At 45.6% G+C, this 12,895-nt stretch overlaps 1 protein-coding gene across 5 annotated transcripts in view; it reads right to left on the reverse strand.

Moving 5' to 3' along the window:
• Window positions 1–8,482, reverse strand: part of SERGEF (secretion regulating guanine nucleotide exchange factor) — a 223,613-nt gene extending 215,131 nt beyond the window's left edge. For 4 of the 5 annotated variants that reach the window (XR_014316070.1, XM_082747308.1, XM_082747307.1 and 1 more), the window contains exons 1-4: window positions 8,394–8,482; window positions 4,471–4,606; window positions 2,502–2,657; window positions 410–504 (exon numbers count right to left, since the gene is read on the reverse strand). Coding sequence is in view for 4 of the 5 variants with exons in the window: in XM_082747308.1 (XP_082603434.1) it covers window positions 410–504; window positions 2,502–2,657; window positions 4,471–4,606; window positions 8,394–8,456 (450 nt within the window). In the remaining variant the exon portion in view is untranslated. The remainder of the gene's footprint in view (window positions 1–409; window positions 505–2,501; window positions 2,658–4,470; window positions 4,607–8,393) is intronic. The other variant, XM_082747309.1, reaches the window with a different exon arrangement.
• Window positions 8,483–12,895: the final 4,413 nt, after the last annotated feature.

The raw sequence follows: 12,895 nt of genomic DNA on the forward strand, positions 1-12,895 counted from the left end.
ATGGCACTACTAAAAAATCCTAAATTACATATGTGATTCACACCACATTTTTATTGGGCACTACTGGCCTACCATTTGTTGAGCTTAGTGTCTTTAGGTAAGTCACTTCTATCTGGACCTGTTTCTAACCTAGTTCCCATTGTTACTAATCTTAGAATTGTAAAATGTCATTAATGTCTTTGTAACACATATTACCTCCACTGTTTCATTTCACAAAAATTTGTAACATGTTTGAGGACTAACAGATTTTTCACTCACCCTCCACCAACCTATTTTTTCCTGGGAGAACCTAGGTTTTCCAACTTAAATTCCAACTAGCCTGTGGGTTTTCAGGGACCCAATCCCTGAGCTGGGGAGGGAAACACTTTAACAGGATGTGGGTCAGCTACATATTAGGTGCTATCCTTACCTCAATGGCTTGGGGAACCACGCATCTTCGAGGGCCATGAGGAACTCCTAGCTGGCCAAAGCAGTTGGATCCACATGACAAAACTTGACCACTCTCTGCGAAATTCAAATACTTCAATCATAATCTAAGAAATAAGATATATGTGACCAGTGGGTAAATGCGGAAGGATGGGAAGAGCAAAGGGAATGAGAGGAGGAAGCAGGGCCTCAGATTCAGCACATTCAAACCACAGTCCCTGCTTTTGTCCCTCTAGGAATAAAAACACAAGGCACTGGGCTGTTTCACTGATTCCCCATCCCACTACCTAAATAATGGCAGCTTACCTGAGCAGAACATTCACCTGTTGCCCGGTACCGGGATGGAAGGATACTTAACCCCTACTTTTCTCATTTCCATGCATCACAATTTTCATTATTTTAACACTCCAGGCCTCTCTCCCTGGCCCTCCCCAGCTCACTGCTTCCCAGGAGAAAAGGGATAACTTGACCAACTGAGGAGTTTGGGAGAAGGAACACCTTCCTCTCAGGTACTCTGGATTGGGGCATAGGAAATGCTTTGCCTTCAGAGATAACCTACTGCTTGCAGAGTAAGTTTGGCTCAGAGGAGTGTTGCAGAGCCACTTGGTCTGACCACTAACCCTGTCCTCCAACGTAGCCTTTACCAATAGTGTGATCTCCAGCTATCTGAGCGCTCTTCACCTCTCTCACAATCAGTTCCAAAAGTGAGCAGGCAACAGAATGTTAACCACTGACAACCTACAACTCCAACACAGCTCATGAAAAGTACTTCAGAAACAATAGCTATTCTTTAGAGTTATTACTACTAAATTCAGCACACATTACAGAACCCCTCTGCAGAAGAGATGGTGATGTCTGAGCAGGGTTTTAAAGAAGGGATAAGAGTACATCAGATAGACAAAAGAGAGTGTTCTGCATGATATTTCTAGAAAGAAAAGTATGGGAAATGTGGAGAATAAAAGACAAGGCAACAAGAGGGATAGGCAGGGAACAATAACTTTTTTTTAATTATTATTAACATATAATGTATTATTTGCCCCAGGGGTACACGTCTGTGAATCATCAGGCTTACACATTTCATAGCGCTCACCATAGCACATACCCTTCCAATGTCCATAACCCAACCACCCTATCCCTGCCCCTCTCCCCCCAAAAACCCTCAGTTTGTTTCATGTGATTAAGAGTCTCTTATGGTTTGTCTCCCTCCCGATCCCATCGTGTTTCATTTTTTTCCTTCCCTACTCCCCACAGTCCCCCACCCAGCCTCTCAAATTCCTCATATCGTAGAGATCATATGATAATTGTCTTTCTCTGATTGACTTATTTGGTAGGGAACAATAATTAAAGCCATGTACTAAAAGCCTGGGTTCTGAGCTATGCACATGAGAATCCACAAGGGTGGTGTGGTAGAGGATATGGTCAGAAGACGCCCTTGCTAGAGGACTGTGTCCAAGAGGGAATCTAATCAGAAACTCTAGATGTCCTTTCCCATCCAGAATGACAAGCTATACAGGGCAAAACTTCCAGGGAGAAGTCAGCTGGACAAAAAGTAACTATTGCTAGCTGTTCCCAAGAGCATTAGCCTACTAACCCTTTGGCCATATCCCTCTACATCCTATTCTGCAACCTGGCTTTGCAGAGACCAAACAGCTCTGCCCAACCATACTTAATATTCTTTTAAATTCTTCACTGGGGAAAAAGTTGCCACTATGGCTGTATGATTTCTGACTTCCTCATGCTTCCCCACCATGGTCCCCCACGAGTAGCCCTTAGCCAGCATGAGTGGCCAGCTAGCCCAGGCACACAGCTATCATGAATTTCTAGGACAGGAAGTAGCCACCAAAGTTAATCTAATCCATTCTCCAGTTTCTAGCAAAGAATTGTCTAGCCCAAAATTTTGCTGTTCAAACTCCTCTTGCAAAGGGCACCCACAATCTTCCTCAATGACCAAAGAGAAATTTGTATGTGTGCTTACACACAAAGAGGCTTTTACTTAATCAGAAGGATCGCTACCATCAGGCTCTTCTCACCCAGTGACTCTGTGGTGATAAAGATTTACCAAAGAGTGAACTTACCTGTGAGAATAATGGTAAAATCCCAGCCACAGGCCACCTGTAGGATAGGACAGCCAAGGAGCGATCTGCAGGCAGTAAAATACAGAACATCTTCTGTGTGACCAAGACCCAGTTGCCCATCTTTGTTCAGGCCACAAACAAAAAGGCCTCCACCATCTGCAAAAAGCAGAGGCTTTGGTGATAGGGTACACAGAGGAAATTACAACTGTCAAATCGAGAAAAAGGATTTCACTAATTAGTTGCAGTCACAAACCCAGGAACTCTTTTCCCACTTGCACTAATAAGTCACGTAGGTTAATGTGCACTGGCCTAAGTGGCATAGGGCCAAGGCGCTCAAACGTAGTAGCTACATGGGACACCCCAAGTCCCAGAGCAGTGGCCAGTCACCAAGCTGAGCATCTGCCATTCCAAGAAAAGCCAGCATTCATTTAGAACTTAGAAGGTGCCACATATTATGGTATAAGCTTTATCTTTTATCTGTGGTGCCAATTTATCCTTTAGGCATCATGCCTAGGGCCCACAATACTTTTAGAGGCCCACAGAAATGTTTTAATTCTATATTCTTTAATTTTTTTTTAAGATTTTATTTATTTATTTCACAGAGAGAGAGAGTGAGAGAGCACAAGCAGGGGGGGCAGCAGAGGGAGAGGGAGAAGCAGGCTCCCCTCTGAGCAGGAGGCCCAATGCAGGGCTCCATCCCAAGACCCTGAGATCATGACCTAAACCAAAGGCAGACGCTTAACCCACTGAGCCACCCAGGTGCCCCTAACTTTGTATTCTTTTATTTATTTATTTATTTATTTTAAAGATTTTATTTATTTGACAGAGAGATCACAAGCAGGCAGAGAGGCAGACAGAGGTGGGGGGGAAGCAGGCTCCTTGCTGAGCAGAGAGCCCGATGCGGGGCCCGATCCCAGGACCGTGAGATCATGACCGGAGCTGAAGGCAGCAGCTTAACCCACTGAGCTACCCAGGCACCCCTGCATTCTTCTAAAATAAGAAAAAAATAAATGCAATAAAATAAAGATAGAGAGGCGCCTGGGTGGCTCGTGGGTTAAGCCTCTGCCTTCGGCTCAGGTCATGATCTCAGGGTCCTGGGATCGAGCCCCACATCGGGCTCTCTGCTCAGCAGGGAGCCTGCTTCCCTCTCTCTCTCTCTCTGCCTGCCTCTCTGCCTACTTGTGATCTCTGTCAAATAAATAAATATAATCTTTTTTAAAAATAAATAAATAAAGATACAATGCTAAATCTAGCCTGGATTAGATGAATCTTCATATCAATGTGTTTGTGAAATAAAATTCTTACTATTTTTTTATAGAGGAAAGGGTCCACAAAGGCAAAAGTGTCAAGGACCCATGAGAGTCATACTGCAGTCCTGTCACTCACTGATTCTCCTCATCCAGCATGAATACCGCCATGTAGCAAACGTGAAACTGGCACAAAGGAATTAATATGCTCAAGGCCACATAGATAATAATAGAACCAGGATTTGAACCCAGGCAGTTGATTCCAAGAACTCATGTTCTTAAGCAGGATGCAATATACCTTTTTTTGCAAAATCATGGTTCCTGTAATACATGTTAAGTACTATCATAGGCTCTGCAAAGCAAATTAAGGAAAACACAAAGTCCTTGCTCAATCTACTTGCAAAGACTTCTAACTCACAAGTGAAAGTTAAATAGCAATATATGATATAAAATGAATGTATGTTGCAACTCTGCCACTGATGTGTCTTGTAACCTTAAGCAACTAGTTTTCCTCTCTGAGACTCATTTGTACAAATGGGGGCGGGGAGCCTAGAAAATCTCTGAAGGCCTTTGAGCTCTGACAATCTAGAATTCTCTAATGGTAACTTGGCTCTTTCACAAAAATGTTTTCCTCTGCAAAATATAAGAGGCTGAAAGGTGGCAACATCACACGCTAGTGCAAAATGTCGAAATAAGAACTGTCCACTCTAGAAGGATGTTACCTGTGACAACAGCAGAGTGGCCCCCTCCTCCATTGATCCTCCTGATACACTCAGGTTTACAGAAGTCACTCAGTTGCTGGGGCAAAAGAACATCTTCCTTATGGCCAAGGCCAAGTTGCCCGTAGCTATTTGCACCCTAGGGATAAAATAAGGCAAGAAGGAATGAGTACGGGAACCACAACTGTCAATATGCATTGACCTGTCCCTATCTTTCTCATCCTGACATGCCTCTCAGAGCCTTTAACAGTGGAGATTTCATAAGCTCATTCTTAAGAGGCTGTTATATGCAACTCATACTTAGATGATGGCCCCATCCCAAGAACACCGCGATTTCCATGAGAGAGGAGCCCTTATCCAAAGATACTCCCCTTCTCCTCCCAAAGCACCAGCCTACAGGTATCACCTTTAAGGGGCAGCATGCGAGTTCCTTCTGATAAAAGCTAATCCTCTAGGGAGGCTAAGAAAAGAAATAAGGAGGGGAAATGGGGAAAAAGTAGCTGGGAAATACACTGGAAGTCCCTTCTCATGCCCTCACTGAGAAAACTGGCAATGACTTCTGTAATCGAAGTTAGCTGAGGGCCTTGTGCCCTCAAGCAGGGCATGTCACTGTTATTTCATTACAAAGTGAAAGAGGTTGGCAATGATCTCCAAGGGCCTTTCCAAGTACAGTGTTGTGTGACTCCGAGATTCACATGGTGAGATTCCTGTAAGGGAACAGATTTCCCCTTGGTGGGTAATATGTCTATCTTTGTTATTACAAAATAAATGTCCAGCATCTCTGATCCAAACCCCTTGCAGCCAGATGCATTTCAGGTTCAGAATTGTACAGACTTTAGAAAAGTAATATCGTATGCAAATCAAACACACTGCTGCGAGGTTCAGGAGCAGTGCCCCATAAGCAAAATAGTATTATTTCTACAGTAAGAGGTACAAATACAGTAGGCAGGCGAAGACTATAAACAGCATTATGTCAGGTCAGTTTGGGGTCTTTGGAGTTTTATGTACTCAAAATTGAAGAAAAAGAATTATAGACCTGCAGGAAGAAACTTTAGATTTCAGAAATCTTTATAATTCCTCCAAGTATCTACTCCTGGCTGTTTCTTCCTAGATATGAGGAATAAAACCTTCCAAATATGTTTGTTTTTAAGACATCTGAAAGAGGAAAAGTGATTTAAAATAACTACCCAAGGGGCACCTGGGTGGCTCAGTGGGTTAAGGCCTCTGCCTTTGGCTCAGGCCATGATCACAGGGTCCTGGGATCAAGCCCCGCTTCAGGCTCTCCGCTCAGCAGGGAGCCTGCTTTTCTTCCTCTCTTTCTCTGCCTGCCTCTCTGCCTACTTGTGATCTCTGTCAAATAAATAAATAAAATATTTAAAATAAAATAACTACCCAAAATACATATATGCATACAAACTTCTGCCCCTTATGGTCTATTTCACATTTGTACCGGGCTGCAAGGACTCCCATGCTGGAAGTGCAAGCCATGGCAGGGGCACGGGTCCCTCAGGGGCAGTATCAGCTGTCAATTACTAAGTGCTTCTCCCGTGGCTGGCATTCACCTTTAATTCTCACAACAACAGAAGAGATGGACATTATCACTCCTGTTTTACAGAAGAAGAAACTAAGGCTCAGAGGGGTTAAGTGACCTTCCATAATCACATAGCTGGGAAGGCACTAAGTCAGATATGCCCTGCTCCTTTCATTATACTGTACTGCGTCTCTAAGGATATATGGTGGGAACTTCAGCCCAGAGCTTCCCTGGCAAGAAGTTAACCTATAACTATATCTACAGTACCCCCATCACTTTATCCCCCTTTTTCTGCTTTATTTTTCTTCATAGCACTGCCTGACGTGACCTTTGCTTATATTTTATTGCCTACCTCTCCTTCTAAAAAGTAAACTCAATGAGGGCAGGAACTTTGTTCACTGCCATTTCCCCTGCATTTGAAACTATGCGGGCCCAGAGAAGGTGTACATATATTTTATAGTGAATACAGTAAATGAATGTAAGATCTGATAAGGCCCTACCTAGGAAAGATGAAAGGAAAGCCATGCACACTGTGGGGTACCCACACACAGGATGTCTCCATCAGCCCTAAGATATCCGTGGCTGCCCCATGAGCAGAACTACAGCCTGCTGAACAGAAAGTGAGAGAGACAAGGGTTCTTGAGGCTCAAATTATGGGACTCAATTTTTATAATGCAGTAAGAGGCCCAAAATCCAGGACAAAGCAAAACGGAGGAAAATTTATACATGTTACAGCTGTATTTGCCTCCTTTCCTTACAAACCCTTCAGCCATATCACACACACATATACAACTCCAAGGAGGTAAATTTCCTTGTTATGGGCTGAACTGTGTTCCCCTAAAATTAATTTGTTGAAGCCCTAGCCTCCAGTATCTGAGAATGTGACTCTATCTTGAGATAGGGCCTTTTAAGAGATAATGAAGGTTAAATGAAATCGTAAAGGCAGAGCTTGAAACCAATACAAGAAGAGACACAGGAATGCTCTCACATAGAGAAAAAGCCACACGAAGACACCTCAAGAAGGCAGCCACCTGCGAGCCAGAGAAAGAGGCTCCAGAAGAAAGTAAACCTGCTGCCCCCTTGCTCTTGGACTTTTGGCCTCCAAAAATAAATAAAATAAATAAAATTCCATTTTTTAAGACCTCCCAGTCTGTGGTATTTTTCCATTGCAGCCCTGGCAAATTCATAGACCCCCTCCACGCATATTATGCAGCAAGGCAGCCCGCAGGCCTCCAAGCCGTGGAAGAGGCCATATCTGACACGCAGGTCCCTGTCTCCCACCTGGGAAAAGCCAGAACCGGCTGCATTCAATCGCCAAATCAAGTGCCGCCTCAGAGATAGCACCCAGACAGCCAGACTACCTCAGGCCACAGCGCGGTCTCCCTTCTGCCAGTCTGCCGCCTTACATTCAACAAGTGCTGCCCGGTACTGATAATTACCTTTGACTAGGCAACACGGGTTCGTTTTAACAGTAACATAGGTGGTATCCTGCTCCCTCAACTCCAAAGCTGGATCTCTCACATGTGTGTTTTCCCCAAAAGACCAGCACCTAGCTAGGCACACAAAAGGGTCTCATTCATTCATTCATCCACAAATATTTGCTAGGCACCGTGAACAAGACAGGCACAACACCCACCCTCAAGACGCTTACATTCTAGCCAAGGAGACTGACATTCACAAATCCTACATTTCATTACAATTGTGATATGGGCTGTAAAGAACAAGACACTACGCCAGCTTATTTCCATGCATCTGTCTGGTTGGCCGCTTGCAACACAATCCTTTGCAGAGACCCTCCCCTCTCCTAGCCAGGACACGTAAAGATGACCCTGTCTCTCAGTGCCTCCGTCAAGCCAACACACCGGCGCAGACTCCCACGCCCCCGAACACAGGCAAGATCAGGTCACAGAAGAATACCAGCGAACAGGCAGGATCTCCGCCTGGTGCACGGCCCACCACCGCAGGCCTCACATGAAAGGATGCTCCCGCCAGGGTGGGGCTGGGAACGGGCAGGCATCCTCCGGGATGGTGAGGAGCACAGGTGGCCCCACAGGGCTCTGGACGGGGCGATCCCTCCAAGCCGTCCCTTCCGGCGCTATCCGGGCCTGAGGCTCTCGCGGAACCAGACGCTCTGCCCAGGAGGCAGATGCTTCCCGCTGCGCCGCAGCCCCTCGGGTCCGGACCCCACCAGCCAGCAGGCCCCTAAGTCACCCGTGAGGGCGCCTCCCTCCCAACCCTCTCCATCTCGGGCCCCAGCCCCGCGTCCTCCAACCCAGAGCCTGGCGGGGACCTCGGCCGCCCAGTCCAGGAACGCCCACGCCGAGGCCGCCAGCTCCCCCGCGCCTCTGCGCCCCCTCAGTCCCAGCCGCCCCGGCCCGGGGGCGGAGTCACGTACCCAGGAGAAGAACGCGGCCGCCGCCGCAGGAGCGGCCGCGGAGGCGCTCGGCTCGCGCTCCATGTGGGGACGCTCCGCAGGCGCTTCCGGGAGGGATCGGAGGAGGGGCGTTCCAGGGGAGGGATTAGTGACTGGGGTGGGTGGGCCTGACGCGGGTACGACCTGTGATTGGGAGGGGTCGGATCGGGGGAGGAGTCTGCAATGAAGGCGGGGTCGGTTCTAGGGAGGTGTCGGTGATGGGGAGGGGCCAGCGCGGGGGGAGGGGGTCTGTGGAGGAGGCGGGGCCATCGCTGAGGTGTGCGGTGGGGACGGGGGCGGAGCCGAGGGTGGGACAGCCCGGCTCTCGCCTCTGAATCCTCCTCCCAATCTCCCCGCTCAGGCGTGCTACGGGTATCTCCGCCTCCGGGCCCCAGACTTGCAGGCAGCTGTGCTGCTCCCTACTTCCCCTCCCACTCTATTTTTAGTAATATACGAATGCACTACTCTCCTTCATGTTTTTTATCTCTTTGGAGTCCCACGACAGCCCGGAGGAACTGACAGGGCAGAGATTGTATCACCAGTTGACTGGGGAGAAATTGAGCCTGGGAGCGGGTGGAAAGGGTCCTGCCCCAGTGTCTTAGCCGATGGGTCTTTGGATCTGCTTTGGTGTGCATTTGTAAAATCTGATCTTGGTAAGCGAGTGTGCGGGAACTTACTCCTCGGGACACTAAACTGAGCAGGATGGTTCTCATGGATTCCTGCCAGGGGCAGCCTTCTAACCCTCAGCGCTCAGAGCACGGTCCTGCCCTGATTCTGATCATCAATACTGGGTAATTTTCACCCAACAGAGGTTTTCATATAAAATGGCTTTTATCGGACACTCTCATACACTGCTGGTAGGAGCTAAGTAAGTACAATCTTCCTAAAGGAAAATGTGGCAATGTGTATGAGGAACATGAAGATAGATAAATAGATATTTACCCAGTAAATTCCACATCTGTTAATTTATCACAAGAAAATAATGAGAGCTGTGCACACTTAGACTGCAAACTATCCGCTATGGATTGTATATAATGGGGAGGAACGTTATTACCTGAAAGTCCAAAAATAAATTGTTTAAATTGCGGCATAGCCATGTAGTGGAATACTAGGCTGCATTTTTTTTTTAAAGATTTTATTTATTTATTTAACAGACAGAGATCTCAAGTAGACAGAGAGGCAGGCAGAGAGAGAGGAAGGGAAGCAGGCTCCCTGCTGAGTAGAGAGCTCTATTCCAGGACCCTGAGATCATGACCTGAGCAGAAAGCAGAGGCTTAACCCACTGAGCCACCCAGGCACCCCTACTAGGCTGCATTTTAAAAATATGTTTTGGAAGATATTAAATAAGGGAAGTGTTCATGATGTGTCATACTTGTAACTATTATAGCAATTTATACACACACAACACAGACACCTATATCAGAGTGAAAGATTGCAGCTGAATTTTATTTTCTTTGTTGTACTTTTTTTTGTACATACCCTCCATTTCCAGAGCCACCCATAATCTTGTGGGTACAAATGGGGTAACATTAAAGATTATAATCCATATTCACCAGTTCTTGACCCCCTTTGCTGATAGAAGCCTTCAGTCCTCATTACCCTGTATGCCTGGGAGCCTTGGAATGTATCTCCAGTGAGCTCTGAACAGACAGACCTTTCCTGTTCTTTGACCCCAACTACTCCTTGGTGTTTCTGCCTATAAGACCACATGAGGGCAGCACCTCACTTTTCCCTCTTCATCCTGGGGCATCTTGAGAACATCCATGACCATACTAAGAAAAAAACGAACTTGTGAAAAGAGGTGTTTAGAAACCAATGTATGACTTCCAGTCTATGAAAGAGGTTGGAGAGGCTGAGAGAATTCTGGTAGGATTCAGTGGAACCGTTGTCAAGGTGCTGTGTGTGCTGCCCATCTCATGTCTCAGGAAAGGCGTGCTGCTACAAAACCACTTAGAGAACTTGGTATATATGTATCCCTCCAGACTGGTGCCTGGGCAGGCTGTTGATTCATCCTGAGAAATCCAATGGCTTCTGGCCAGATGGCTGAGCAAAGAGAGATCAATTTGGAAAGGTCTTTCATGTCTCCCGTATATTTCCCACACAATAATTTGGCTAGGGGGTGGTCTTAGACCCTATCCAGAGAAATTTCTGAAGGGCTGGAAAGACACCCTACTGGAGTTGACCACTAAATTCCTAGAGAGTGACGGAGATGAATTCAACAGCCCAGTCACATCAAGAGATCTCAAAAAATAAGAAGGTGGGAAGCTCCTCCAAAACACCCCCAGAGAATGAGTCAGCATCCCTTACCAAGTACAGAAAGCACTGATGCCAACTCACAGCAGTATCAGACCAAACAGAGCTTTCTACTCATTGCCTCTCCTCCCCACCACCATTCCCAAACTGGCATCCTAGTGCGTGGGTACAGAGGAACAAGAAAAGAGAGAGGGAAATTAGGAGCTAAGGACTGAGAAAGAGCGGAAAATTCAAGGCCAGGACCTGAGATTTCAGCCAAAGGGGAAAGGACTATCACAGAGTAGCTTGAATAGAGAGAAGATCTAGAAGAATACACTTGTCTTCTAATTTTACCCCTTAAATATACATACATCTATACTTCGCTAGCTTACAGTTATATCATTATGTTATAGCTTTTAATACAGTTTCTAGGCAATGTTGCAATGTTGCCACTATTTCAACTATGTGCATGCCACTGAGTAATTCTGTCCATTAGCCGCCTGGCTGAGTTGCAGTCCTTGAATGGGGCTAAACTCTTTGATCGTGTAACTTTCAGATGCTTTGTTTCCATATAAGAGGAAAGTATAAAGTACTTTGGGGCCATATAGGCTATATCTATGTACCATACAAGTTAGGAAATGTTTTCCTTTAGATTATCTGATTTTATAGATGAAAAAACTGAGGCTCAAAGAAGTTAAGTGATTTACTCCAAGGTCAGATTTCTACTTTTGATAAAGACAGATTAACTAACTATAGACCAAGCCTCTTGCAAAAACAACTAGAAAAGCTGGGGGATAATATTTTAAAAATCTGTTTCAAGTAATTGAAGACTATCAAAGCAGCCAGAATTTGAAGGGCCAAAATCTGGAAGCTGAGAGATTATATCTGGCACTACTTTTCCACTGGAACTGTTTGCTCATTAGCAAGCAGTGACTTGGAGGCTAAGAAACTGGACTGAATACTGCAGTTGAGAAGCTGAACAGTATTCAGCAATCATTTAGGGGTGGAAAGAATGACAAAAGTAGGGGACAAAGGTAGGAGTCCAGGTTCCCAGCACACACCCATAGCTTTCCTTTGAGATCCCTAAAGTGTTGCAGCTTGAGAGTAGAGTTGAGCTAGAAACAGACCAGCCCTCGTGAAGACTGATGTTCAGCTTCAAATTTGCTTAATCCCTCAAGGGACCAAGATCTTCCCATGCCATGATATACTGCCTGCTAGAATTCCCTCTGGAGGAAGATAAAGTCATCCAGAAGTTATGGGGGATCCTGGATCAGGACAGTGATTATATTAGTGATGCTTTACACATGGATGTTTCTTTTTTTTTTATTGTGTTATGTAAGTAACCTACAATACATCATTAGTTTTTGATGTACTGTTCCAAGATTCATTGTTTATGTACAACACCCAGTGCTCCATGGATGTTTCTTTTTACAACATTCTTTTGCAACATAATTCTTCCAATAACTCAGTGAAGCAGATTTAGCTCCTTACACAGATGAGGAGGAACACATGATTGAGACTTTATCAAAAATTCCAAAAGTAGTTTCTAGGCTCCAGGTGTGTTCGCCTTCCTTTGTATCTCATATTCATAGGCTTTTCAAGAAATGTAAGAACGTGGGCACCTGGGTGGCTCAGTCAGTTAAGTGTCTGCCTTCGGCTCAAATCATGATCTCAAGGTCCTGGGATCGAGCCCCATATCGTGCTCCCTGCTCAGCAGAGAGCCTCCTTCTCCCTTTCCCTCTGCCTGCTGCTCTGCCTATTTGTACTCTCTATCTCTGTGTCAAATAAATTTTTAAAACCTTAAAAAAAAAAGAAATGTAAGAATGTTATAGATTTCTTAAACTTATGAAATTGCTAATATATATTTAAACCAGGTTTGATTTTTGTTTTGGGGTTTGTTTTGGTTTGGTTTGTTTTTGAGAGAGAGAGAGAGAGAGAGAAAGGAAGAGAGAGCCAGGGGTCAGAGCCAGGGGGCAGGGTGGGGAGAGCTGGGAATCATAAGCAGATTCCATACTCCACCGGAGGTTTGCTCTCACAAGCCTGAGATCATGACCCGAGCTGAAATCAAGAGTCGAATGCTTAACCAATTAAGTCACCCAGGTGCCCCATAAATCAATTTTTAACTTATGTTTGACCAAAAAAAAAAAAAATGCTTCTTAAGAACATGAATTTGGGGGGTGCCTGGGTGGCTCAGTCATTAACCATCTGCCTTCAGCTCAGGTCATGACCCCTGGGTCCTGGGATTGAGCCCC

The sequence above is a fragment of the Mustela nivalis genome (genome assembly GCF_964662115.1).
Source record: "Mustela nivalis genome assembly, chromosome: 9".
NCBI lineage: Eukaryota > Metazoa > Chordata > Mammalia > Carnivora > Mustelidae > Mustela > Mustela nivalis.